This window comes from Aquarana catesbeiana, linkage group LG02 (assembly GCF_042186555.1).
Source record: "Aquarana catesbeiana isolate 2022-GZ linkage group LG02, ASM4218655v1, whole genome shotgun sequence".
NCBI classification, from domain to species: domain Eukaryota; kingdom Metazoa; phylum Chordata; class Amphibia; order Anura; family Ranidae; genus Aquarana; species Aquarana catesbeiana.
In genome coordinates this window covers 39,742,336-39,766,461 of record NC_133325.1, presented here as the reverse complement: position 1 = coordinate 39,766,461, position 24,126 = coordinate 39,742,336, and the positions used below count along the sequence as shown (strand labels likewise).

At 42.2% G+C, this 24,126-nt stretch overlaps 1 protein-coding gene across 1 annotated transcript; it reads right to left on the bottom strand.

The window, feature by feature from the left end:
- Positions 1-2,979: 2,979 nt before the first annotated feature.
- Positions 2,980-3,924, bottom strand: LOC141126525 (odorant receptor 131-2-like). Its single transcript, XM_073612462.1, has one exon. It carries the CDS (start codon positions 3,922-3,924, stop codon positions 2,980-2,982), a length of 945 nt encoding a protein of 314 aa, XP_073468563.1.
- Between the last annotated feature and the right edge of the window lie 20,202 nt (positions 3,925-24,126).

Genomic DNA, 24,126 nt, shown 5'->3' with positions numbered 1-24,126 from the left:
ACTAATAGGGAATGCCTAGACTTATCTAAATTTGAAGTTCAGTGCACAGAATGATTTCGATCATGTCTACAGTCTACCACTTAGCATGCCACAAGGCAAAATTGGAGGACAAATTTGGTGAAGTTTTGTTGAATATGAACCTTCTATATTTGCAGTAAATCTAGGTTTGCAAAACTTTGCACTTATCCCTCCTTGAGATAAACAAAAGCACACGTTTTTGGAGATCACTAATTTTATCTGCTGCCGTTTACAATATCCAGTCATCCATCAAAGGGGCTTTGGCATTTAAATTGCAGCTTTTGCTGATAATATTTTTAAATATAAAAAAAAAATTAAAAATTTGCTCAATCATACTTACGCTATATTGTCAAAAGTATTGGTAAATCCTCCTTTACACGCACATGAACTTTAATGGCATCCCAGTCTTATGCCCCGTACACACAGTCGGATTTTCCAACAACAAAATCCATGGATTTTTTTCCGATGGATGCTGGCTCAAACTTGTCTTGCATACACACGGTCACACAAATCTTGTCGGAAATTCCTATCGCCAAGAACGCGGTGATGTACAACACATACGACGAGCCGAGAAAAGTGAAGTTTAATAGCCAGTGCGGCTCCTTCTGCTTGATTCCGAGCATGCGTGTCGGAATTGTGTGCACACAATCTCTATTTACAACAACGGATTTTGTTGTTGGAAATTTGAGATCCAGATCTCAAATTTTGTGTGTTGGAAATTCAGACGGAAAATGTCCGATGGAGCCCACACACGGTCGGAATTTCCAACAACAATCTCCCATCAAACATTTTCCGTTGGAAACTCCGACTGTGTGTACGGGGCATAAGTCCGTAGAGTTCAATGTTGAGTTGGCCCACCCTTTGCAGCTATAAAAGCTTCAACTCTTCTGGGAAGGCTGTCCCACAAGGTTTAGGAGTGTGTCTATGGGAATGAAATAGCCTGGCTCGCAGTCTCTGTTCTAAATTATACCAAAGGTGTTCTATAGGGTTGAGGTGCAGACCAGTCATGTTCCTCTACCCCAAACTTGCTCATCCATGTCTTTATGGACCTTGCTTTGTGCACTGGTTAAAATCATTTGGTGGCGGGGGATTATGGTGTGGGGTTGATTTTCAGGGGTTGGACTTGGCCCCTTAGGTCCAGTAAAGGAAACGCTTAAGGCTTCAGCATACTAAGACAGTTTGGACAATTTCATGCTCCCAACTTTGTGGGAACAGTTTGGGGATGGCCGCTACCTGTTCCAACATGACTGCCCACCAGTGCACAGAGCAAGGTCCATAAAGACATGGATGAGTGAGTTTGAGGTGGAGGAATTTGACTGGGCTGCAGAGAGTCCTGACCTCAACCATAAAGAACACCTTTGGGATGAATTAGGGTGGACACTGCGAGCCAGGCCTTCTTGTCCAACATCAGTGCTTGACCTCACAAATGAGCTTTGGGAAGAATGGTCAAACATACCCATTGTAAGATATCGGGGTGATTCAACTCAAGTGGTGCATGCGATTTCAGGAACATGTGTCAGTCCAGACTGTATTTTAAAGGCTTGGCAGCCCACTTTTATTTAAAGGAATCAAAGTTCAAAGAAAATAATAGCAATTTCCCTCACAGGGGGTTCCGCCATTACTGTATAGTTCAAACCTTCAACCTCCTGGCTTACTCTCTTTCAGCACTGCTGCTTCAGACTTCACGCCTAGGCCTTTGGGCTGCTCCTCAGAGCGTATGTCAGCTGCAGCCTCTCTCTCCTAGGGAACATGGGTGTCCTCCTGACACTCATACACAGACCTCCTGTCTGTAGGGCGGAGTCCTCCTGACTCCTCAGCAAGACTTCCTGACTGCCTGGGTGGAGCTGTCTCCAAAACTCTGAGCTCTATTCCTGGGATGCATATGAACCCAGCCCACAGGTGTGTAATTAGCATGCCTGCTTCTGCCACAATCAGGCGTATATAGCTAATCCACAGTGTGACACTGGGTCACCTCTCCACACCATAGACGCACTCCTAAACCTTGTGGGCATCCTTCCCAAAAGAGTTGAAGCTGTTATAGCTACAAAGGGTGGGCCAACTCAATATTGAACCCTACGGACTAAGACTGCGATGCCATTAAAGTTCATGTGTATGTAAATGCAGGCGTTCCAATACTTTTGACAATATAGTGTACAATTGAACAGAACTGTGAATATTTTAACTGTCAAAAGTGAAAATGAATGATGGGAAAAGATGGACTTTAATGGCACGTATAGAAAAATATAACAAATTTTAATAGTTCACATATATTATAACACATTTATTAAAGCACACACACATATATATATATAAATTACATAACAAAACAAAGGGACCCATTGATAAACCAAAGAGAAAGATGCCGCTTATATACTTCCTGTGGGGCTATAATTAGTGTACATCAGAAAAAGCCCACACTGTGATATGGCATTCATTGTTTGGGTGTTCAAAGATCCTTGAAGAGTTAAAAAATGTTTCGCGACTATAGTTGTCGCTTCTTCAGGAGCTTCTGTATCTCTAATTAAAGAAATAAATTTCAGTTAGAATACAATATAAACATTTAAAAATATAGTTGTTGTAGTGTATATATCTATGCATATCCATATACATAAGTTATATGAACTCACCACAATTGGTGTTGAAGAAGATTTTAACTCTCACCCCTACCAGAGGGACACGTCTACTGAACAAGATGGAGACATTTATAATATATGTGAACTATTAAAATTTGTTATATTTTTCTATTTGTGCCGTTAAAGTCCATCTTTCCCCATCATTCATTTTTGCAATTTATTAGGATGTGGCATATGTTTACTCAGGGGGGTTTGATTGCCACCCTAGGGCACAGCAATCAATTTTTCTCAACTGTCAAAAGTGAATACTTATGAACAAGACTGAACAAAATTTGCTAATTCAAAGTATGTTATTGTTTTCTTATGCATTTATGAAACACCCCAAGTTTTATTTCATAAAGTAAGCGATGAAGGAAGAAAATACAGTATGGTAAAACTTTCCTATGTATTTACGAAACACTTCATCTCTTATTCCGTAAATCAAGGGACTGAGGAATCTGGGCAAACAGGTAAATATTAGAAAACCAGCGATGCGTAGGTCAGAATTATAACCAGGAATGGTTGTTTCTAGAACACTAGAGATGAAGGATACCATGCAAAGTATTAGCTGGAACACATGAAGCAAGACTGTCCTTGCAGCCTTGAGGGCAGATGACTGCCGTGAACCCAATCTCCTGGCTACCAGCATGACTTTCAAGTAGGTAAATAAAATGATTAAGGCCACAAGGCTGAAACTAAAAAAATGGGCAAATGAACGTATCTCATTTTGTAAGGGGCTGATGGTTAACATTGGAGGGCCGCAGATCACAGAAATAGAAAAGAAACTTCCTTCCACCGAGTACACGATGGTTACAAAGTCTGCAATGCTTGGGGAAAATCCTAAGATCCAAATTACTGCTATCGCTGATTTAGCTCTTCTCGCTGTACACAATTCCAAGTGTCTCAATGGGAAACATATGGCAATGTATCGTTCCAGAGACATGACAGCCAAGTTATATGGCGTAACTCTAAAGGAAGCTGCAGCAACGGCAAGAATAAAGCAGCAAGGGGGCGTGGGGAAGTATACACTGCTTAGAACGGTAAACAAGATTAAAATTCCCAAGGTAAGATATAACGTGTCATTGATGAGAATATGAGCGAAGAGGATGTAGCGAGCGTTTTCCTGGATGTAAGGAGTGGTGAAGAAAACGCTGAGAAGAGCTCCAACGAAGAAAATGAAGAGGAAGAAGCACAATAGAGTCAACATCATGAGAACCGCACGGGATATCACATCATACCCCTCCGACTGGGTTAACATGTGTGTCATATTCCACTGAACAATTGTTAGCTTCATCGCTGTCATCAAAGTTGTTTTAAATTCTCAAATTTTAAAGAAGATCAAACATAAAGGAAACAATTTGACTGATCTGTGGAAAAAGTGATGGTAACTGATACAAGCGACAAAATTGAAAAGACATGAAGGAGTTCCTAGAATGATACATCATATTTGATATTCATATTTGAGCTGATAATATTCCCCCCCTCCATGACTTTTCCATCAAAATCAATAATGCAACCATCAATCTCTCCCCTCACGCCAGGGTACTAGGTGTAATCCTAGACTCTGACCTGTCCTTTCAGCCCAAATCCAATCATTATCAAAAGCCTGCAGACATCAACTCTGTAACATCTCTAAAATTTGTCCCTTTTTAATCATTGAAACCACCAAGCTACTCATTCACTCTTTTGTTATCTGTCGCCTTGACTATTGTAACTCTCTCCTCATAGGCCTACCTCTCCATAGCAGTGGCAGCTCGTCCATAGAGGGCACATGGGTGCCACCTCCCCTATCCATTCGTCCGGCCCCCTGATCTACATATCAGTGGCACCAGACCATGGATTCCAATGCGGTGGGGTGTTTTTTGGAAGCACCTAATTAGAGCCAGAATAGGCTTCAAAAAAGGGTCGGCTCAGAGCGCAGAGCATTGGGCTCCAATCCCACCCTGTTGTGTGACGATAAGCAAATACATTTTTGCTATTATCGCACTAAAGTTCCTCCCCGCCAATCAGGAGGCAGGTCTGTGAGACCTGTTTCTGGATTGGCCAAAGCGTCAGGAAATCCTATTGGATGCCTAGTGCTTTTGACGGAAGAGGAGACACATGGCAGAGGAAGCTGGAGGAGAGGACACCGGAGCTGCCATGGCCGCTGGAGCTGCTATGGGACATGAACATGAACAGTCAAAAGTGCTAATTTTAAAGGCTTATATACAAGTTATTGTCATAAAAAGTGTTTGGGGACCTGGGTCCTGCTCCAGGGGACATGTATCAATGCAAAAAAAAGTTTTAAAAATCGCTGTTTTTCCGGGAGGAGTGATTTTAATAATGCTTAAAGTGAAACAATAAAAGTCAAATGTTCCTTTAAATTTCATATCTGGGGGGTGTCTATAGTATGCCTGTAAAGTGGCGCATGTTTCCCGTGTTTAGAACAGTCCGAGAGCAAAATGACATTTCTAAAGGAAAAAGTCATTTAAAAGTACTTGCGGCTATAATGAATTGTCGGTCCTGGCAATACACATAAAAGGCATTGAAAAAACGGCATGGGATTCCCCCACAGTCCATTACCAGACCCTTCGGGTCTGGTATGAATATTAAGGGGAACCCCAAACCAAAATTTAAAAAAAAAATGTGCGGGGGTCCCCCCAAATTCCATACCAGGCCCTTTAGGTCTGGTATGGATAGTAAGGGGAACCCCATGCCAAAATGAAAAAAAATGGTGTGGGGTCCCCCAAAAAATCCATACCAGACCCTTATCTGAGCACGCAACCTGGCAGGCCGCAGGAAAAGAGGGGGGACGAGAGAGCGCCCCCCCTCCTGAACTGTGCCAGGCCACATGCCCTCAACATGGGGAGGGTGCTTTGGGGTAGCGGCCCCCCAAAGCACCTTGTCCCCATGTTGATGGGGACAAGGGCCTCATCCCCACAACCCTTGCACAGTGGTTGTGGGGGTCTGCGGGCGGGAGGCTTATCGGAATCTGGAAGCCCCCTTTAAAAAGTGGGCACCCAGATCCCGCCCCCCGTGTGAAATGGTAACAGGGTACGAATGTACCCCTACCATTTCACAAAAAATGTGTGAAAATGGTAAAAAAAACACAAGACATGGCTTGGGACAAGTCCTTTATTAAAAAATAAAAAAATAAGTGTCCCACGAAGTCCATTCATCTTCTTCTTCTCTCGCTCCGACAGACCGAAAAAGAAAAAAAAAAAAAAGCTGCACGCCGCCACCGATCTGCCTCCATGGGAGGCCCCCGCCGTAATGACCGGCCTCTGACGCACGGGGACATCCCTATGGCTTTCCCGTAGCATCAGAGGGGGGCGGGGCCACCCAGTTACATAAGGCACAATTAGCACTTTTTTCATGTTCGTGTCCCATAGACTTTAACGGTGTTCGTTAAAAAAAAATTTTGCCTGTTCGCATGTTCTGCTGCGAACTGAAGCGGGGGAGTGTTCGGCTCATTCCTAGTACTGAAGGCCTATCTCATTTCTTGAGACCCTAACAAGCCAGGAAAGTACAAATACCCCCCAAATTACCCCCTTTTGGAAAGTAGACATTCCAACGTATTCAGTAAGAGGCATGGTGAGTTTTTTGAAGTTGTATTTTTTTCCCACAATTCTTTGCAAAATCAAGATTTTTTTTCTTTTTTCTTTCACGAAATTGTCATATTAGCAGGTTAATACTCACACACAGCATATGCATACCACAAATTACACCCCAAAACACATTCTGCTACTCCTCCTGAGTATGGCAATACCACATGTGTGAGACTTTTACACAGCATGGCCACAGAGAGGTCCAACATGTAGGGAGCACCATCAGGCATTCTAGGAGCATAAATTACATATGTAAATTCTTGACTACCTCTTATGCCCCGTACACACGATCGGATTTTCCGATGGAAAATGTCCGATCGGAGTGTGTTGTCGGAAATTCCGACCGTGTGTGGGCTCCATCGGACATTTTCCATCGGATTTTCCGACACACAAAGTTGGAGAGCAGGAGATAAAATTTTCCGACAACAAAATCCGTTGTCGGAAATTCCGATCGTGTGTACACAAATCCGATGGAAAAAGTGCCACGCATGCTCAGAATAAATAAAGAGATGAAAGCTATTGGCCACTGCCCCGTTTATAGTCCCGATGTACGTGTTTTACGTCACCGCGTTTAGAACGATCGGATTTTCCGACAACTTTGTGTGACCGTGTGTATGCAAGACAAGTTTGAGCCAACATCCGTAGGAAAAAATCCTAGGATTTTGTTGTCGGAATGTCCGAACAAAGTCCGACCGTGTGTACGGGGCATTAAATTTTGAAGGCCCTGGAGCACCAGGACAATGGAAACGCCCCAAAAATGACCCCATTTTGGAAATAAAACACCCCAACGTATAATCTATGAGGCATAATGTGTCTTTCAAACATGACATTGGTTTCTAAAAGTTTTTGGAAAATGTGGAAAGAAAATGAAAACGCATTTTTTTTTTACACAAAGTTGTCCATTTATACAATATTTCTAATACATAGCATTTACATAGCAAAAATTACACCCCAAAATACATTCTCCAACTCCTCCTGAGTACGGCGATACCACATGTGGGAGACTTTTCCACAGCCAGGCCACATACGGGATCCGACAATACATTACAGCCGCAAGCAGTTTTAAATTACATTTTACACAATCTTTAATATTTGCAAACAAAATGAAGGTTTCCTATTTAGAATATTAACCACTTGTTTACTGGGCACCTAAGCCCCCCTCCTGCTGAGACCAATTTTCAGCTTTTAGCGCTGTCACTCTTTGAATGACAATTGCGCTGTCTTACAACACTGTACCCAAATTAAATTTTTATCATTTATTCCCACAAATAGAGCTTTCTTTTGGTGGTATATGATCACCTCTCGGTTTTTCATTTTTTGTTAAAAAAAAATTTCGCAACAGCGAAGCAGAATCTGAACAGTACGTTCTTCCTCAGCTGTTTGCATATCGTCGGATAATGCCTCGGACGATCTGCGCATGCGCTGTGTTGACATCACGCCAGCTGATCAACATATCAGTTGGAGTGACGTTTGGTACTGCGCATGTGCAGACCCATTGGGGGCATTTTTCGACAGGAGGCAGTATTCTACAGGACATTGGCATCCACTTACCTGCGGCTGTGACGTCCCTCACCCTGTTGTGTCACTGCCACATCACCAGTAGGGATGGGCCAAACACTCCCCAGTTCGGTTCGCAGCAGAACATGCGGACAGGCAAAAAAATTTGTGCAAACACCATTAAAGTCTATGGGACACAAACGTGAAAAATCAAAAGTGCTAGTTTTAAAGGTTATATGCAAGTTATTGCCATAAAAAGTGTTTGAGGACCTGGGTCCTGCCCCAGGGGATATGTATCAATGCAAAAAAAAGTTTTAAAAACGTCCGTTTTTTCAGGAGCAGTGATTTTATTAATGCTTAAAGTGAAACAATAAAAATGAAATATTCCTTTAAATATCATGTCTGGGGGTTCCCTTAGTCTGCCTGTAAAGTAACGCATCTTTCCCATGTTCATAACAATACTACAGCAAAATAACATTTCTAAAGGAAAAAATGTAATTCAAAAATGTAATAGCTAGTCAAATTAGATTTAAAATTTTATGCCCCTAGAACACCTGAAAATGCTCCCTGCATGTTGGGCCTCTGTATGTGGCCTGGCTGTGGAAAAGTCTCCCACATGTGGTATTGCTGTACTCAGGAGGAGTTGGAGAATGTATTTTGGGGTGTAATTTTTGGTATGTATATGGTGTGTGTTAGAAATATTGTATAAATGGACAACTTTGTGTAAAAAAAAATGCGTTTTCATTTTCTTTACACATTTTCCAAAAAATTGTAGAAACAAATGACATGTTTGAAAGACACATCATGCCTCATAGATTATATGTTGGGGTGTTTTGTTTCCAAAATGGGGTCATTTTGGGGCATTTCCATTGTCCTGGTGCTCCAGGGCCTTCAAAAGTGTAAGAGGTAGTCAAGAAATTACATGTGTAATTTATGCTTCTAGAACGCCTGATGGTGCTCCCTGCATGTTGGACCTCTCTATGTGGCCATACTGTGTAAAAGTCTCACACATGTGGTATTGCTATACTCAGGAGGAGTAGCAGAATGTGTTTTGGGGTGTAATGTGTGGTATGCATATGCTGTGTGTGAGTATTAACCTGCTAATATGACAATTTTGTGAAAAAAAAAAGAAAAAAAAAATATTGATTTTGCTAAGAATTGTGGGAAAAAAATACAACTTCAAAAAACTCACCATGCCTCTTACTGAATACCTTGGAATGTCTACTTTCCAAAAAGGGGTCATTTGGGGGGTATTTGTACTTTCCTGGCTTGTTAGGGTCTTAAGAAATGAGATAGGCCTTCAGTACTAGGGATGAGCCGAACACCCCCCGGTTCGGTTAGCAGTAGAACATTCAAACAGGCAAAACAGGGGTTTGAACACGCAAACACCGTTAAAGTTTATGGAACACGAACATGAAAAATCAAAAGTGCTAATTTTAAAATGACATTTCTAAAGGAAAAAAAGTCGTTTAAAAGTATTCGCGGCTATAATGAATTGTCGGTCCCGGCAATACACATAAAAGTCATTGAAAAAAACATCATGGGATTCCCCCACAGTCCATTACCAGACCCTTTGGGTCTGGTATGAATATTAAATGGAACCCCGAACCAAAATTAAAAAAAAAGCGTGGGGGTCCCCTCAAATTCCATACCAGGCCCTTCAGGTCTGGTATGGATATTAGGGGGAACCCACGCCAATTTTATTTTTTTAAATGGCGTGGGGTTCCCCTCAAAATCCATACCAGACCCGAAGGGTCTGGTATGGTTTTTTAAAGCGGGATTCCGGCCAGCTAAAATTTTTTTTTTTAAGTCAGCAGCTACAAACACTGTAGCTGCTGACTTTAAATAAGTAGACTTACCTGTCCTGGGTGCCCGCGATGTCGGCCGCCCGAGGCCGACCCGTCCTTCGGCTCTCGGGTCCCGGCACCGCCATCCTAGGTAAGGGAAACAGGCAGTGGAGCCTTGCGGCTTCACTGCCAGTTTCCTACTGCGAGCGGCGCGGCAATCTGTGAATGGCCCCGTGGTGTTCTGGGAACACACACACCGAGGAGCAGAACACACCACGGAATAGGAAGAGGCAGATTAGGAAGACTGCCTAGCAACAAGGGTTTAGGTAAGTATATATTTTTTTTTTTCAAATGTTTTTTTTTTAATTTTTTTAGGGTTTTTGGTGGAATTTTTTTTTTCAGGGTGGCCCTCCACTTTAAGTGGAACCCCGCGCCAAAATAAAAAAAAAATGGAGTGTAGTCCCCCCAAAAATCCATACCAGACCCTTATCCGAGCACGCAACCTGGCAGGCCGCAGAAAAAGAGGGCGGAAGAGAGAGCGCCCCCCCCCTCCTGAACCCTACCTGGCCACATGCCCTCAACATGGGGAGGGTGCTTTGGGGTAGAGGCCCCCCAAAGCACCTTGTCCCCCATGTTGTTGGGGACAAGTGCCTCATCCCCACAACCCTTGCCCGGTGGTTGTGGGGGTCTGCGGGCGGGGGGATTATCGGTATCTGGAAGCCCCCTTTAACAAGGGGACCCCCAGATCCTGGCCCCCCTGTGTGAAATGGTAACAGGGTAATGTAACCGAGTGACCCCGCCCCCTCTGAAGCTACGGGAAAGCCATAGGGATGTCCCCATGTGTCAGAGGGGGGCGGGGTCACCAGGCGACGTCATTGTGTGGCCCCGCCCTCAGTTATAAAAGAGTTGTCACCTGAGAGGCCGGTCATTATGGCGGGTACCTCGGTGGTGGTTTTTTTTTTCTTTTACGGTCTATCGGAGGGAGAGAAGAAGATGAATGGACTTCGTGGGACACTTTTATTTTTTTATTTTTTAATAAAGGACTTGTCCCAAGCCATGTCTTGTGTTTTTTTACCATTTCCACACATTTTTTGTGAAATGGTAGGGGTACATTCGTACCCCGTGCCATTTCACACAAGGGGGGTGGGATCTGGGGGTCCCCTTGTTAAAGGGGGCTTCCAGATTCCGATAAGCCCCCCCGCCCACAGACCCCCACAACCACCGGGCAAGGGTTATGGGGATGAGACCCTTGTCCCCATCAACATGGGGACAAGGTGCTTAGGGGGGGCTGCTACCCCAAAGCACCCTTCCCATGTTGAGGGCATGTGGCCTGGTACGGTTCAGGAGGGGGGCGCTCTTTCGTTCCCCCCTCTTTTCCTGCAGCCTGCCAGGTTGCATGCTCGGATAAGGGTCTGGTATGGATTTTTGGGGGACCCCATGCCATTTATTTAAAACATTTTGGCTTGGGGTTCCCCTTAATATCCATACCAGACCTGAAGGGCCTGGTACGGAATTTGGTGGGACCCCCACGCCATTTTTTTTTTAAATTTTCGTTCGGGGTACCCCTTAATATTCATACCAGGGTACTAAGGGTCTGGTAATGGACTGTGGGGGAATCCCATGCCGTTTTTTTCAATGACTTTTATGTGTATTGCCAGGACCGACAATTCATTATAGCTGCGAGTACTTTTAAATGACTTTTTTTCCTTTAGAAATGTCATTTTGCTCTCGGACTGTTCTAAACACAGGAAACATGCGCCACTATAGACACCCCCCAGGTACGAAATTTAAAGGAATATTTCACTTTTATTGTTTCACTTTAAGCATTATTAAAATCACTGTTCCTGAAAAAACGGCCGTTTTTAAAGCTTTTTTTGCATTGATACATGTCCCCTGGGGCAGGACCCAGGTCCCTAAACACTTTTTATGACAATACCATGCATATAAGCCTTTAAAATTAGCACTTTTGATTTCTCCCATAGACTTTTAAAGGGTGTTCGCGGTTTGCCGCGAACATCCCAAATTGTTCGCTATTCGACGAACAGGCGAACACCCAATGTTCGAGTCAAATTTACGTTCGACTCGAACATCGGGCTCATCCCTATTCAGGACATCAGGTGTGACCAATTTTCAGAGATTGGCACCATAGCTTGTGGACTCTATAACTTTCACAAAGACCAAATAATATTCACCGATTTGGGTTATTTTTACCAAAGATATGTAGCATTTTAAATTTTACCCAAAATTTATGAAGAAAAATTACTAATTTGCAAAATTTTATAAAAGAAATGAAGAAAAATGCATTTTTTTTAAAGAATTTTCCATCTTTTTTCTTTTATAGAGCAAAAATCTAAAAACTGAGCGGTGATTAAATACCACCAAAACAAAGCGCTATTTGTGTGGAAAAAAGGACAAAAATTTCTTATGGGTACAGTGTTGCATGACTGAGTAATTGTCATTCAAAATGGGAGAGCACCGAAAGCTGAAAATTGGTATGGTTAGGAAGGGGGTTTAAGTGCACAGTGGTCAAGTTGTTAAATCAAATCGATTTAAATGATGAGTCTGTTGTATGAAGTTATGTTGTACAGTGTCTTTGTTTTATAAAAATTATGCAGCTCAATACCTTATTTCAGAGCGCCGCTGAGCAGTCACGTGACTGCCCGCCACTCTCCTCCACTCCTCCCGGCTGACGTCAGAGGGAAATCTCAGCCCCTCCTGCTGTAGTCCTCAGATCGGGGAAGGAGAGCAGCGGGACATCATGTGACCGCACAGCGGCACTGTGAAATAAAACACTGAACTGCATAATTTTTATAAAACAAAACACTGTGCAACATAGCTTCATATAAGAGAGAGGATTCTAGTAATTAGGCACAGTGACTTTAGAACCACTTTAAGGCAAATAACCCTCTGCATGTAACGCCCTCCCTTATACTTACCTGAGCCTGATCTCAATCAAGTGCTGTGCACAAGAGCAGAGGCTCTCTTGGCTCTCTCCCTTCTCATTGGCTCCTGTTGCTGTCAATCACACCCAGTAAGGAGGGGACGGGGGTGGGGAGTCTATACACACAGAGCTGGCTCGGGAGCAGTCACTCTGCACTCTGCTTTCTCATGCTATCAGCATATTTCATTTTAACACATGAACTGATTGGAAGTAAAGTAGATGTGTGGCACTTACCTAATGATCTCTGAAGGCAGTTCAGTCTAGTGAAAAGATTGCCCTTAGAGATTCCAAACTTCTGACAACTGTGAAATCACAACAGCGGTTCCCAGTGCTCTTAGTTATTAAATATCCAAATACAGTAATCCAAGAAAACAAAATCCAGGGCACTCATGGCAATTCAAGAAAATGAACTGATTGGCTCCTTGTGCTGCTTCATCCTCTTACACTCCAGCCTTGCTGTACAAAGACTGCAAAATGGTGATTCCGGGTCAAATTCAGGTATCTACACTGCTTGCATTTAGAAAATAAAAGTAATTATGTATTATTGATAGCAGAGATGCAATAATTTGTGTCTTTTATATTTGTTTAGATATTAGCTTTAAGCTAATTTTAGGACATCATCTGCATAGAGTTTGTAGGTTGACCTTGTGTTTGCACAGTCATTCTCAGAGAGCTCCAGATTGATTCCTCCCACAACCAAAATCTATACAAGCTGAACCCAAAACCAAAAATGTAATATATTGTAGCTTAACAGTCCTTAGATGAGATGCCTGCATTAGCCTTTACTGCCCCCCCCCCTTTGTTTTCACCTTATAATTCTGTGATTAACACAGTTCCTGTCAATGGGTGACAACGCTTACTCCTCCACTCTATGGAGAGAGCCACAGTTGCCACCCAAGCTGGACTTCAACCATATCATCCTTTGTTTATCTCCATTAAATGGGGAAAGGGGAGATTAGTAGTATACACAAGAAAGGTAACATTGTTTTTGCTGTAGCTGTTACTACTCCTTTCCCTGTTGGTTCGGTGTGGTCGGCCATGCCCCGGGATTGATCTCCTTTCTGAGGTCTTTAAATATTTCTGCTGCCCTGGGGTCTCCGAGTGCACTCTTATCCCTTTTACCTTGTTGGGCCTGACTATTATAAGATTGCAAGGACTGGGTTGGTTTTAACCCTTATAGGCTGATTATCATATACTTCTCACTGACATTGATCAATGTGTTTCCCTGAGGAAGAAAGAACACTCGAAACACGTTGGAAAATTACAAAGAAACACCGATTTACATATGTACATCTGTTTACTTATGTTCAGGGGTATCATGCATTGCATTGTCTGCCTTTAATAATTTTGTTCCCACCTCACTCCATAGCTAAGAGATGCTCTATGTAGTTAGCCCCACCCTTCTTCATGCTTTAGCCTACATTCACCACGTGTACTTGTTCTGCTGGAGCTAGACACTATGATTTCTGATGTTCATCTTTTATGATCTGCATACATTTTTGGATTAAAGCTTTCTACCATCTGCAAGATGTAATTTGCAGATGTCATTTGGATCGAGTCACTGTCTGCCAAGCTACTGAGGCTGTAAGTTAAAGCTTTCTCACCACTACTGGATCAGTTATAGAGACCACACTTTCAGTGCTTAAATTGTGGAAGCAGGACAAGGAGAGTATAGGCATTATTAACAAATTTTGAGTCATTTGTGTAGCGCCCTCCTGGGTCTACTGGGAGCAAAGAAATACCTCCAGATACAGGTAGCGAGCTTACATTCACCCCAGGGCTGAGTCCATGGCTATAACGGGAAGTTAGAACAGAATTTAGGCGCCAGTCACTTAAGTATTTTTCAATGTTTTAATGAGAACTTGAGAAAAGTAGTAGGAAAGAGGGTTAAGGAAGGTTTCAGATTTTTAGCAGATCACTTACAGACTCCTTGCATCCAAAGGCAAAACAGCTTTCCTTAGAAGATCTTGGATACCTGGGTAGGTCTCTTACACAGACCTAGCAACCGCTAGAATGTCTGGACAAGCCTCTCTCACAGAATTAGCAGCCAGTAGAACTCCTGGATAAGCCTCTCTCACAGACTTAGCAGCCAGGAGCTAGTTACCTTAATTTAGAATGTGGAACAGCTTGCCAGTACCAGAACCTTTAAGTAGACCCGGCGATTCTGTAAGGGTAGTTTAGATATAGGTGCGTCCTCCAAATGAGTCAGCAGGCCCTCCTGAGAGACCAGCCTTCATCCTGGCTCTCTCCAGCAAGGGTCCTCCCCTCGATCTCCTCAGCTTGGCTCGGCTTCTTCCACACAGGCAAGACAGCCTAAGGACCACCTCAGGATTAGTAGGCCCCAGACAGGCTTCCGGGCCTACTTGCAGAATTTGCAGCAGCACACCCTCGGGCCAGGAGGGCCCTGAGGTAACGAATGACTAGAGCACATGGCATCTGTCCAATAAATACCCCTTCCCAGAATGCACAGTGGCCAGGAACCTCCTACTGGGCTGTTTCTGGAAAAAGAATATTCATTACAGCTCAACCTAGTTGTAATTCTCATACTGTCATGTGGTACCAGTGACACCCGCTGGCAACAGTGAGAAATGCACAACTCTGTCAAGTTTAGAACAGAACCAAATATACAATATACAATCAAATCTGAGCGGTTTATAGTGCAGCTAAAAACTAAATTTACACTATATCCCCAATTTTAGGAACAGGGAGCTATATTTGTTTTTACTTATTTTCTTTTAATGTGTGTAGCACTACCCCCATAGGATTTGCTGATATCAGGGTTCCCACTGCTGCACAGCCAGTGCATTTCCATCTTGCATCCGGACACAGAAATCGGTCATTAAGGGATTATGGGATGCCCAACTTAAAAATGTCCATAAACAGAACCAGGGACAACTTCCTCCCTATTTACAGATTCCTCTTCTTCCTTCCTCCTGCACAAACTTGGTTCCCTTTTGTACAGCTTCTACTGGCTCACTCCTGGAGGAGCTAACAGTCTCGTCAGCTCAGCAACAGCTTCTCACTATATCCTTACTGTGGATGAGTGCGAGGTAAATCAAGATGGCCGCGACGGAACGTCACTTCCATCAAAATCTGACGGGTCGCCTACTCTGATGAAACAGAGGCACCAGAGAGCTGCCTGGATGAGTCATCCAGCCCTGGCATCTAATAACCCTGACCCAGATTCAGTGACTCAGGTTTATCCCGGTGCCAGACTATAATTTGCCTACTCTGCTTCTAGTAGCACACACTAGAAGGTGCTACATGTGGTTACAATAATAATTGGCAAGAACTTTTATCACATTGTTATTCGTATATTTTGGTGCCCTTAAAGTTGTTGTAACCCCACTTGGTTATTTTCAGACACCCACCTGTCTTCCTTAAAGGGGTTGTAAACCCTCGTCATTTTTCACCTTAATGCATTAAGGTGAAAAACCTCCTGTGCAGCAGCAGCGCCCCCGAGCCCCCGAGCCCCCCTTATACTTACCTGAGCCCTGTAATTCCCACAACGGGAACAAGCACACCAGCTCTGGCCGTTGTGATTTGTGTCCTGATAGGATAGATTGATATCAGTGCAGCCATTGGCACCCGCTGCTATCAATCAAATCCAATGACGTGGGTTCCGGGGGCAGAGCTGAGTCATGCTGTCTATGTGTAAGTAGCAGCAGGACACGAGAGCATGCCTGCAAGGGTGTCAACAAAGGAGAGCGCTTCTCCGACTGGGCACACGATGCGGAGGAAGAGCCAGGTGCGCCGCGGAGGGAACCCAAAAGAGGATGTTCGGAGCCACTCCGTGCAAAACCAACTGCACAGCGGAGGTAAGTATGACATGTTTGTTATTTTTCTTATTTAAACCTATGTGCCCAGTGTATCTGTTTTATTTTAAAAAAATGCTGTTCTATAATGTATTTCCGAGCACTGCTTGGCGCTCACGTGACCGACCACTGCTCCCTCTCCCGATCTAACAGCTACAATGGGAGGGGCCGAGAATCCTCAGCTGACATCAGTCAGGAGGAGGAGAGGAGAGGAGGAGAGAAAGCGGCATTTTTTAAAATAAAACAGATACACTGGACACATAGCATTAAAGCGGGGGTCCACCTATCTATCTTTTTTTTTTTTGGAGTTCATTCACAAACTTTTCTTCTCATGATTATCTACTCACATGTTCTGTGTAATAAGTCCGCCTGTGTCCGATTTCGTTGTAAAGAATAACTTATAAAATTCACTGAAGGCGGTTTCCATCTTCATTGTGGGCATTTGAAGCCCACAAGTATGTATTTCCTGGATGCGGTGAATGCTGTGCTCCCAGCATTCACCGAGATGTTGTGATGACGCTGTTGCACAATGCATGCTGGGAAGCCTGAGACTAGCTCCCAGGGGACTGTGGGAGGTCTGGGAAAGGCTAGAAACACGCCTACTCCCATGGGAGGAAAACCAGGAAGTGCTAAGAAGATTAGAAAAAAAAAGGTAATTGCGGCGATTTTAATTTTTTTACACAGCATGTCAGCATCTAGGCAAGGAAGAGAATGCATAGAGATAATGTTCAAAATTTGGGTGGAACCCCGCTTTAAGGAAGTCAGGAGAGTGCCTGAAAATTACACAGTTATTTCTGCAGGAGGGGAGGAGTGGGGCAGGCACTGATACAGCTGACAGGCGGGGGGGGGGGGGGGGGGGGGGTCAATTTATTCATGCTTTAAGGAACAGGATCAACTTTTTTTTTTTTGGGTAACAAATGCTTTAAAGTCCCACTCCCCCATATCTACATGGTTTGCATATACATTTTGGGATGTTGGTACCAGTGGTAATATCATACTTGAAATTACTTTAGCTGTACTTTAGCTGCTATCTAACTAACCTTTCTCTAGTTTGGATTTTCTGCTCCACCTTGACCAGTACAACCCTATGTTGAAAAGGTTTGGGCTTTAACAAGCAAACTATTCTGAAACTGCTATAGAAAAAGCAGAATTGTTGCCTGATGTCCCAACAGCACAAGAAGTCCTACTGTACGTTTTATGCACTTTTTGGTTCCTTCATATTCTTCCAAATATTATTTTGCCTTCAGCTGCCAACACTTTCAGGAGGCTTCACCACGGGCTCCTGGGATAGCTGAAGGTTCAAAATCCTGCAAGAATGCCCCCCCCCCCCCCAGTCTTTTGTAGGGACCATTTTCATAGGGTGTTGAGCTCCTAAATTTCCTAGGAGGCAGAAGTGAGATGCAATGACGTCATCCACGCCTCCTGGAAGCTTTGCAATCCAGTGCCAAGTTTTTTCAATCCAGTTTTTTTTTTCTTAATAGGCTTTGTAGTCAATCAGATTGATCAGGGTTGGTGGACTTTTAATAGAGTGGAGCTACCATTTTAGCTTAAAATCCACTTTAATAAATTGCATAATTTGGAAACTAAATGATGTGCTACCTTATCATTTATTATTTATCAATAAAAATAAAACAAGTTTATAGCTCATACCAGAGACTGGTGGTATTTATAGCCCAGGGGTTCTTCCAGCAATAGGTATAGTTCACACTGGAGGCCAAAAAGACAAGTATGGCTTTTCAAAGATCAGGGTTAGGTTACAGGTTGGCTTTGTGTTTGCATTAGGGTTGATGTGAAGGTTTAGATCTGGAATTTAGGGAGATTTTTAATTTTTACTGGTCATTTCCTGGGGTTAGGTTCAGGTTTAGGGGTAGAGGAACTGAACTCTGGTAGCTGTGCTCAAAATACGTTTTGGCAGAAGACTTTGCGTACCAGTACTGCTTGGACCTTAGAAGAAAGGGGGTACACCCTGAAAGCTTGACCTGAAAGTTTTAATGTTAGAAAAAAATAAAAAAAAATTATCGACAGTACTCAATTGTACATCTACAATCATCCTATAAAATAGTAAGCCTTTACTTTCTGAGTTCAGTTCCACCAGTTTTGTCAGGTTGCAGAAATGTGCTTATATCTTACCAAAAAAATGATTTTGTATTTGTAGCCTTGATATTACACATCTAACTGTGGACCATCCCCTGCTTAATTATAAACGTACCCTTAACTATGGCAAACCTGCTTCAATATTACAACTGTCTAAGTACAGGTATTGTGAAGCTAATGGCACAAACAATTCTTTGGGGGCTATTTATTAATCACTTACAGACCGCCGAACACCGATATACGTCCTAACTTTGAAGAGGAATATCGTTGTTATGGCAGCAGCTAGCTGCCATAGCCCTGGTATCCTCTTCTTCGGCCGGCGGTCCGCTTTCCGATAATAGTGGTCTCTGCAGCAGATCATTTTTATCGGCGGCAGGAGAGGGCCCCCCCCCACCGCACTCTGGTGCCCTCTGCCGCTTACCGGAGCTGTCGGCAGGTGATCGGATCCTCTCACGTCAGTGGCATGGAGACGAGTGAGGGGAAGATGGCCCCCACCCGTCTCCATACCATTGCAGGGCGGAAGCGACGTCAAAACGCCACTTTCGCCCATAGCTCTTAAAGGGCCATTTAAAAAAAAAATATATTTTCTTTATTGCGTTTTAGTGTAACTATGAGATCTGAGGTCTTTTTGAACCCAGATCTTATATTTAAGAGGTCCTGTCATGCTTTTTTTTTTTATTACAAGGGATGTTTACAATCCTTGTAATAAGAATAAAAGTGACACAAGTTTTTTTTTTTAAAGAACAGTGTAAAAATAAAAAATTAAAGGTAAATTAAATAAGAAAAAAATAATTTTTAAATGCGGCTCGTCCCACCGAGCTCACGTGCAGAAGCGAATGCATACGTGAGTAGCGCCCCCATATCAAAACGGTGTTCAAACCACACATGTGAGGTATCGCCGCAATCAGTAGAGCGCGATCAATAATTCTAGCCCTAGACCTCCTCTGTAACTCAAAACATGCAACCTGTAGAATTTTTTAAACGTCGCCTATGGAGATTTTTAAGGGTAAAAGTTTGTCGCCATTCCACGAGCGGGCGCAATTTTGAAGCGTGGCATGTTGGGTATCAATTTACTCGGTGTAACATTATCTTTCACAATGTAAAAAAAATTGGGCTAACTTTACTGTCTTATTTTTTAATTTAAAAAAGTGTATTTTATCCAAAAAAAGTGCGCTTGTAAGATCACTGCGTAAATAAGGTGTGACAGAAAGTATTGCAACAACCGCCATTTTATTCTCTAGGGTGTTAGAAAAAAAAACGTATAATGTTAGGGGGTTCTAAGTAACTTTCTAGCAAAAAAAAACTGTTTTTAACTTGTAAACAACAAATCTCAAAAAAAGGCTCGGTCCTTAAGTGGTTAAAGGATGTCAAAATAATTATTTCTCATTTTGAAACACTTCTCCCTTTTTCACTACCAAATTGTAAAACCATTGCTGTTTGATTTGTACTGCTTTTATGCTAAAGCGGTTTTAATCCCAAAAGCAAACATTTATTATATTGTAGCTTACCGATTCTTAGATGTGATGGCTGCATTCATAGTCTTTTTTATGTTTCCCTTCTTCTATTTTCATCTGGAGATCCAGCCAGCAAAGTCTGCTGTTTTTTTAAAAAGCACAAGCTCTCCAGCAGAGTTTACATGGGTGAGATAAACCATTTAACACTGGTGCTTAAAGTGATTAGCTTTTATGTATTCATATAAAAATCTTTATCTCAAACAGAAAAAAAATGTTTGCTGTATTTGCTTATAAAATGTTAGCTGGAGTTTGGCTTCAATGTGTTAGTGTATTTAAATCTGCTAGTCCATCCAACACTCCCCCACCCCCCTCCAGGCTGACAATACTGCTGTCCACAGGTTCCTCCTGTGCTCCTTCACAGGTGGGGGGCACCCCAGTACAGGAGGTGTGTTACTGGCCAGATCACCAAGTGAAAACAGAGGGGAAAAAAGCCAAAGAATAAAACGGATGCCGCCACCACATCTACTGATTCTTAAGCTACAATATAATACATTTTTGGTTTGGGGTTTAATGCCTGTAGGGGTCTGGTTTATTTTTAATTAAAAATTTCCTGTATATAGTCAGGTTCATCTGAAATCTTGCATGTTATTTAGACTTTTATACAGTTAGCAGGTGCTGTTGATCACCGGGATCAACAGCACAAAGGGAACTTTACACGTAGAACTGCATGACTCATTGCAATAAATCGTGAGTCATCCCTTATGAGATATTCCAAAGGTTCCTGTGTCCACCAGGAGATGATGACTGCTCTTTAGCTAACCTGCAGTGCTTTGGGAATCATTTATCATTCATTAAATGACTGCTTATGAACACAAACTCTCTCTCTTCCTCTCTCATTCTCATGTTCCTGTATGTTATGTTGGGTGTTAATGTTCAATACAATAAGACAGCCCATTCCATTATTCACCAAATAGAACCAAAAAATGGACAAGTGTAATGTTTTCTGATGCCATACCACAGAATGCACAGTAGAGCATTACCATACTGTTACTGCAACTAATGGGTATGACTAAGCATTTGTGGTTTCCTTTTAAGGTGTTAAGTATAAAAATGATGAACACTAGACAGAAGGGGAAAAAAATACAGACTGGGGAAAAAAAACAAAAAAAAAAACACTATCATAAGAAAGGTAATCTTGAGTTTCCCTTCTGCAATAAGTTTAGGGTGTCAAAAAATTCTCAACCCAACTTTCAGCAAGCAATAAATAGGCATAAAGTCCCAATTTGTAAGAAAAAAAAAATTAAAATACTGCTAAAAATGTACAATTTCTAAAATAGTATTTATCCCCTAGTAAGATAAATATGAATCATATTTGCAGCCAGAAAGATCTATGGGCTCCTTTTTACGTTTATCAGACCAGCTGACTGTTTTGCTACAAAGAAAAACCTACCAAGCTTAGTAGCTGAAACTCAAGTTACACATACAGCTAAAATAGATAAAAATACTCATCCTCATACTACTTTATACGGGCTGTCTCTGTCCTGTGTGCACCCAATGTTAAATTCATATATTTTTTTAAAATAAATATTTAATATAAATAGCAAAAATAAAAAAGTATAAGAAAGTATAAAACGTTTTTACCATGAATCAGCTTAAAGGGGAGTTCCACCCAAAAATTGAACTTACGCTTTAAGTGATGGTGACCCCCTCACATGCCACATTTGGCATGTCATTTTTTTAGGGGGGGGGGGGTTGATACCCTCTTTTTAGAGGCACCCAGCTCCCACTTCCTCCCGGTGCTCCGTGGCGCCGGATTGAAGTTCCCCTCTCCCCCCTCCCTCCCTGCAATCTTATAAGACACTTCACAGGTCCTGGAATACTGCCCGGCCGTTTACTGCGCAGAGCGTGGCTCGCACATGCGCTGTGCGTGCCCCCCTTTGAAGCCACAGCCGGGCACCCACAGTAATAATGCCAGCGCCGTGGAGAGGAGGGGGAGAGGAGGGGGCTTTGTACGCCCACATCGCTAGACCTTTGGGACAGGTGAGTGTCTGATTAGTCAGCAGCTACACTTTTTGAAGCTGCTGACTTTAAAAAAAAAATTTTCGGCGGAACTCCGCTTTAAAAAATAAATCAAAATGAATTGCACCCGACCATAGTTTCCCTATAGGAACAAAAATGGTGAAAGGTTTTGGCGATAAAACATATCAGGAGAGACTTCAGGAACTTAATATGTACAGTCTGGAGGAAAGAAGGGAAAGGGGAGACATGATTGAAACCTTTAAATACATCAAGGGGGTGAATAAGGTTCGTGATTTGGTGAAACCAAAATCACGAACACAGGCACATGACATTAAAATAACTGGAGGAAAGCTCAAAACTAATCTTAGAAAAGTATTATTTTACTGAAAGGGTAGTTGATGATTGGAATAAACTACCAACACAGGTATTGAGACAGTCAACAGTAAATGGCTTCAAACATGCTTGGGACAAACAGAGATCTATACTCAAACAATACCATTAACAAAAAAAAAACTGAACAAAAAAAGCAATAATCAAAAAAAAAAAACAAAAAGCAAAAAAAAAAAGAAAATGGGCTCAATGGACTACTCAGTCTTTATCTGCCGTCACTTTTCTATGTTTCTATGTAACGTTTGCTATCCACCATGAAAAAAGTGAAACGTCTGATTCATATATTGGTTCCGCAAATAAAAATGATTTTGTATAATTTTCTGGTGATTTTTTTTTTTTTCTATAAATCTGTGAGATTGCATTTTCGAAACAAAAACAAAAGAAATACTTACAAAAGCAGCGTTAGCATTTAAGTCCGCACATTGGCACATATAAGATAACAGTCTCAGTAAAATATGATATTTATTTCCTTCCAGGTTCCCTAAAGATTTGATGTTATTGCCCCTTTTTTATATTACATATACTGTAGTAGAAGCAGCACATTTAATTTTAAAATAGTTAAACAATTAAAACTGTCTTGACATTGTCTTGAGAGGGCACTAAGGAGATCCCAAGAGGTTTACCATCTGGATTTCATGTGTTTGCACCAGTTTATCTTATGTAATAATGAGTCTCCAGAGTACAATTTGATGTTTTAAAGAATCTGTAGTCATTAGAGAAAAAATCTAGTTTTGTCAAGAAATAAACAATCTTCTCCTGATAAATGACATACAGTAAATTGCAAGGATTTCAACACACTTGTTTGCAGATTTCCTTTAAAAATACATATAAATAAAATTATTAACCAAGTAAGGCTGGATTCACACTTGAGCTTTAATGCATTTCTTTAGAAGCCACTAAAGTGGGGTTCATTATTTCACTGCTCCAAGGTGAACCTCAGACCTGGGCCCATCCACTGCTCGAGGAGAATGATGCACAGATTCATGCTATGTCATCCTTCTTTGATGCTATTGAAAGTCAATAAAACAACCACTTATTCACCGTCATTTCATTTCCTACTGGATATCAGGTGCTCCTTTGACCTATCCTCAATAGCATCAAAGAAGAATGACATAGCATGAATCCGTGCATCGTTCTCTTCAAACAGTATATGGGCGTTTCTTTGACCTATCCTCAAAAGTAGCTGCAGAAACAACTTTAAGGCCATACCCAGAGGTAGCAGCCCAAGCCCCTCAAAAGGGCTCACCGCCTCTGCCACCCTTCTGTTGAGTTGGGCCAGATTTAGCGGGAGTAAACTTTCCAACTCACCCCGATCATCACCCATAGACCCCCAACCGAGTCAGTCCAGCACGGTCTCCAAACTTATACATGTAAGCGCTTACCCCCGAAGGAGTGGCTGAATATTTGCTATATCTGTAATTCACGTTTACTACTCAACCCTCGCAGCCCATAGATTTAAAAGTCACAGTCCTTAATGCTTTTTCTTAATGCTTTATTCAACAAAGCATAAAACATAAACTGGGATGTTAGAAGGACTTCCTTTGAGATGCTCTTCTGTTACATTGTCATCTTTCATGAATCATACGAGAAAATCTGAGTACAATTGTGGACAGTCAAGACATCATTTCTCAGTGATGTCTTCAATCAGGGACGACGGAAGTAGATTTGATAGAGAATGAGTTGATAAAGAGTCACTCTGAATAACTTCTTCATCTGGATAACTTTAAAAGAACGATCCATATCTCTACATGTGTGCTTGCAGCTTCACCGCTACCTTTTTACCACTACTTCCCACCGACATGGTACTTCCAAATTAGGCTAAAGAAGAGCAAATCTGAATAACTCCTTCTGCTTGACTGATTGGAATACTGGGGCAATGCTGAACTCAAAGTCATAGGCTATCACTGCCCAT

Coding starts and splice junctions, on each gene's coding strand:
- LOC141126525 (XM_073612462.1), bottom strand. CDS start 3,924: ATGAAGCTAACAATTGTTCAGTGGAATATGACACACATGTTAACCCAG.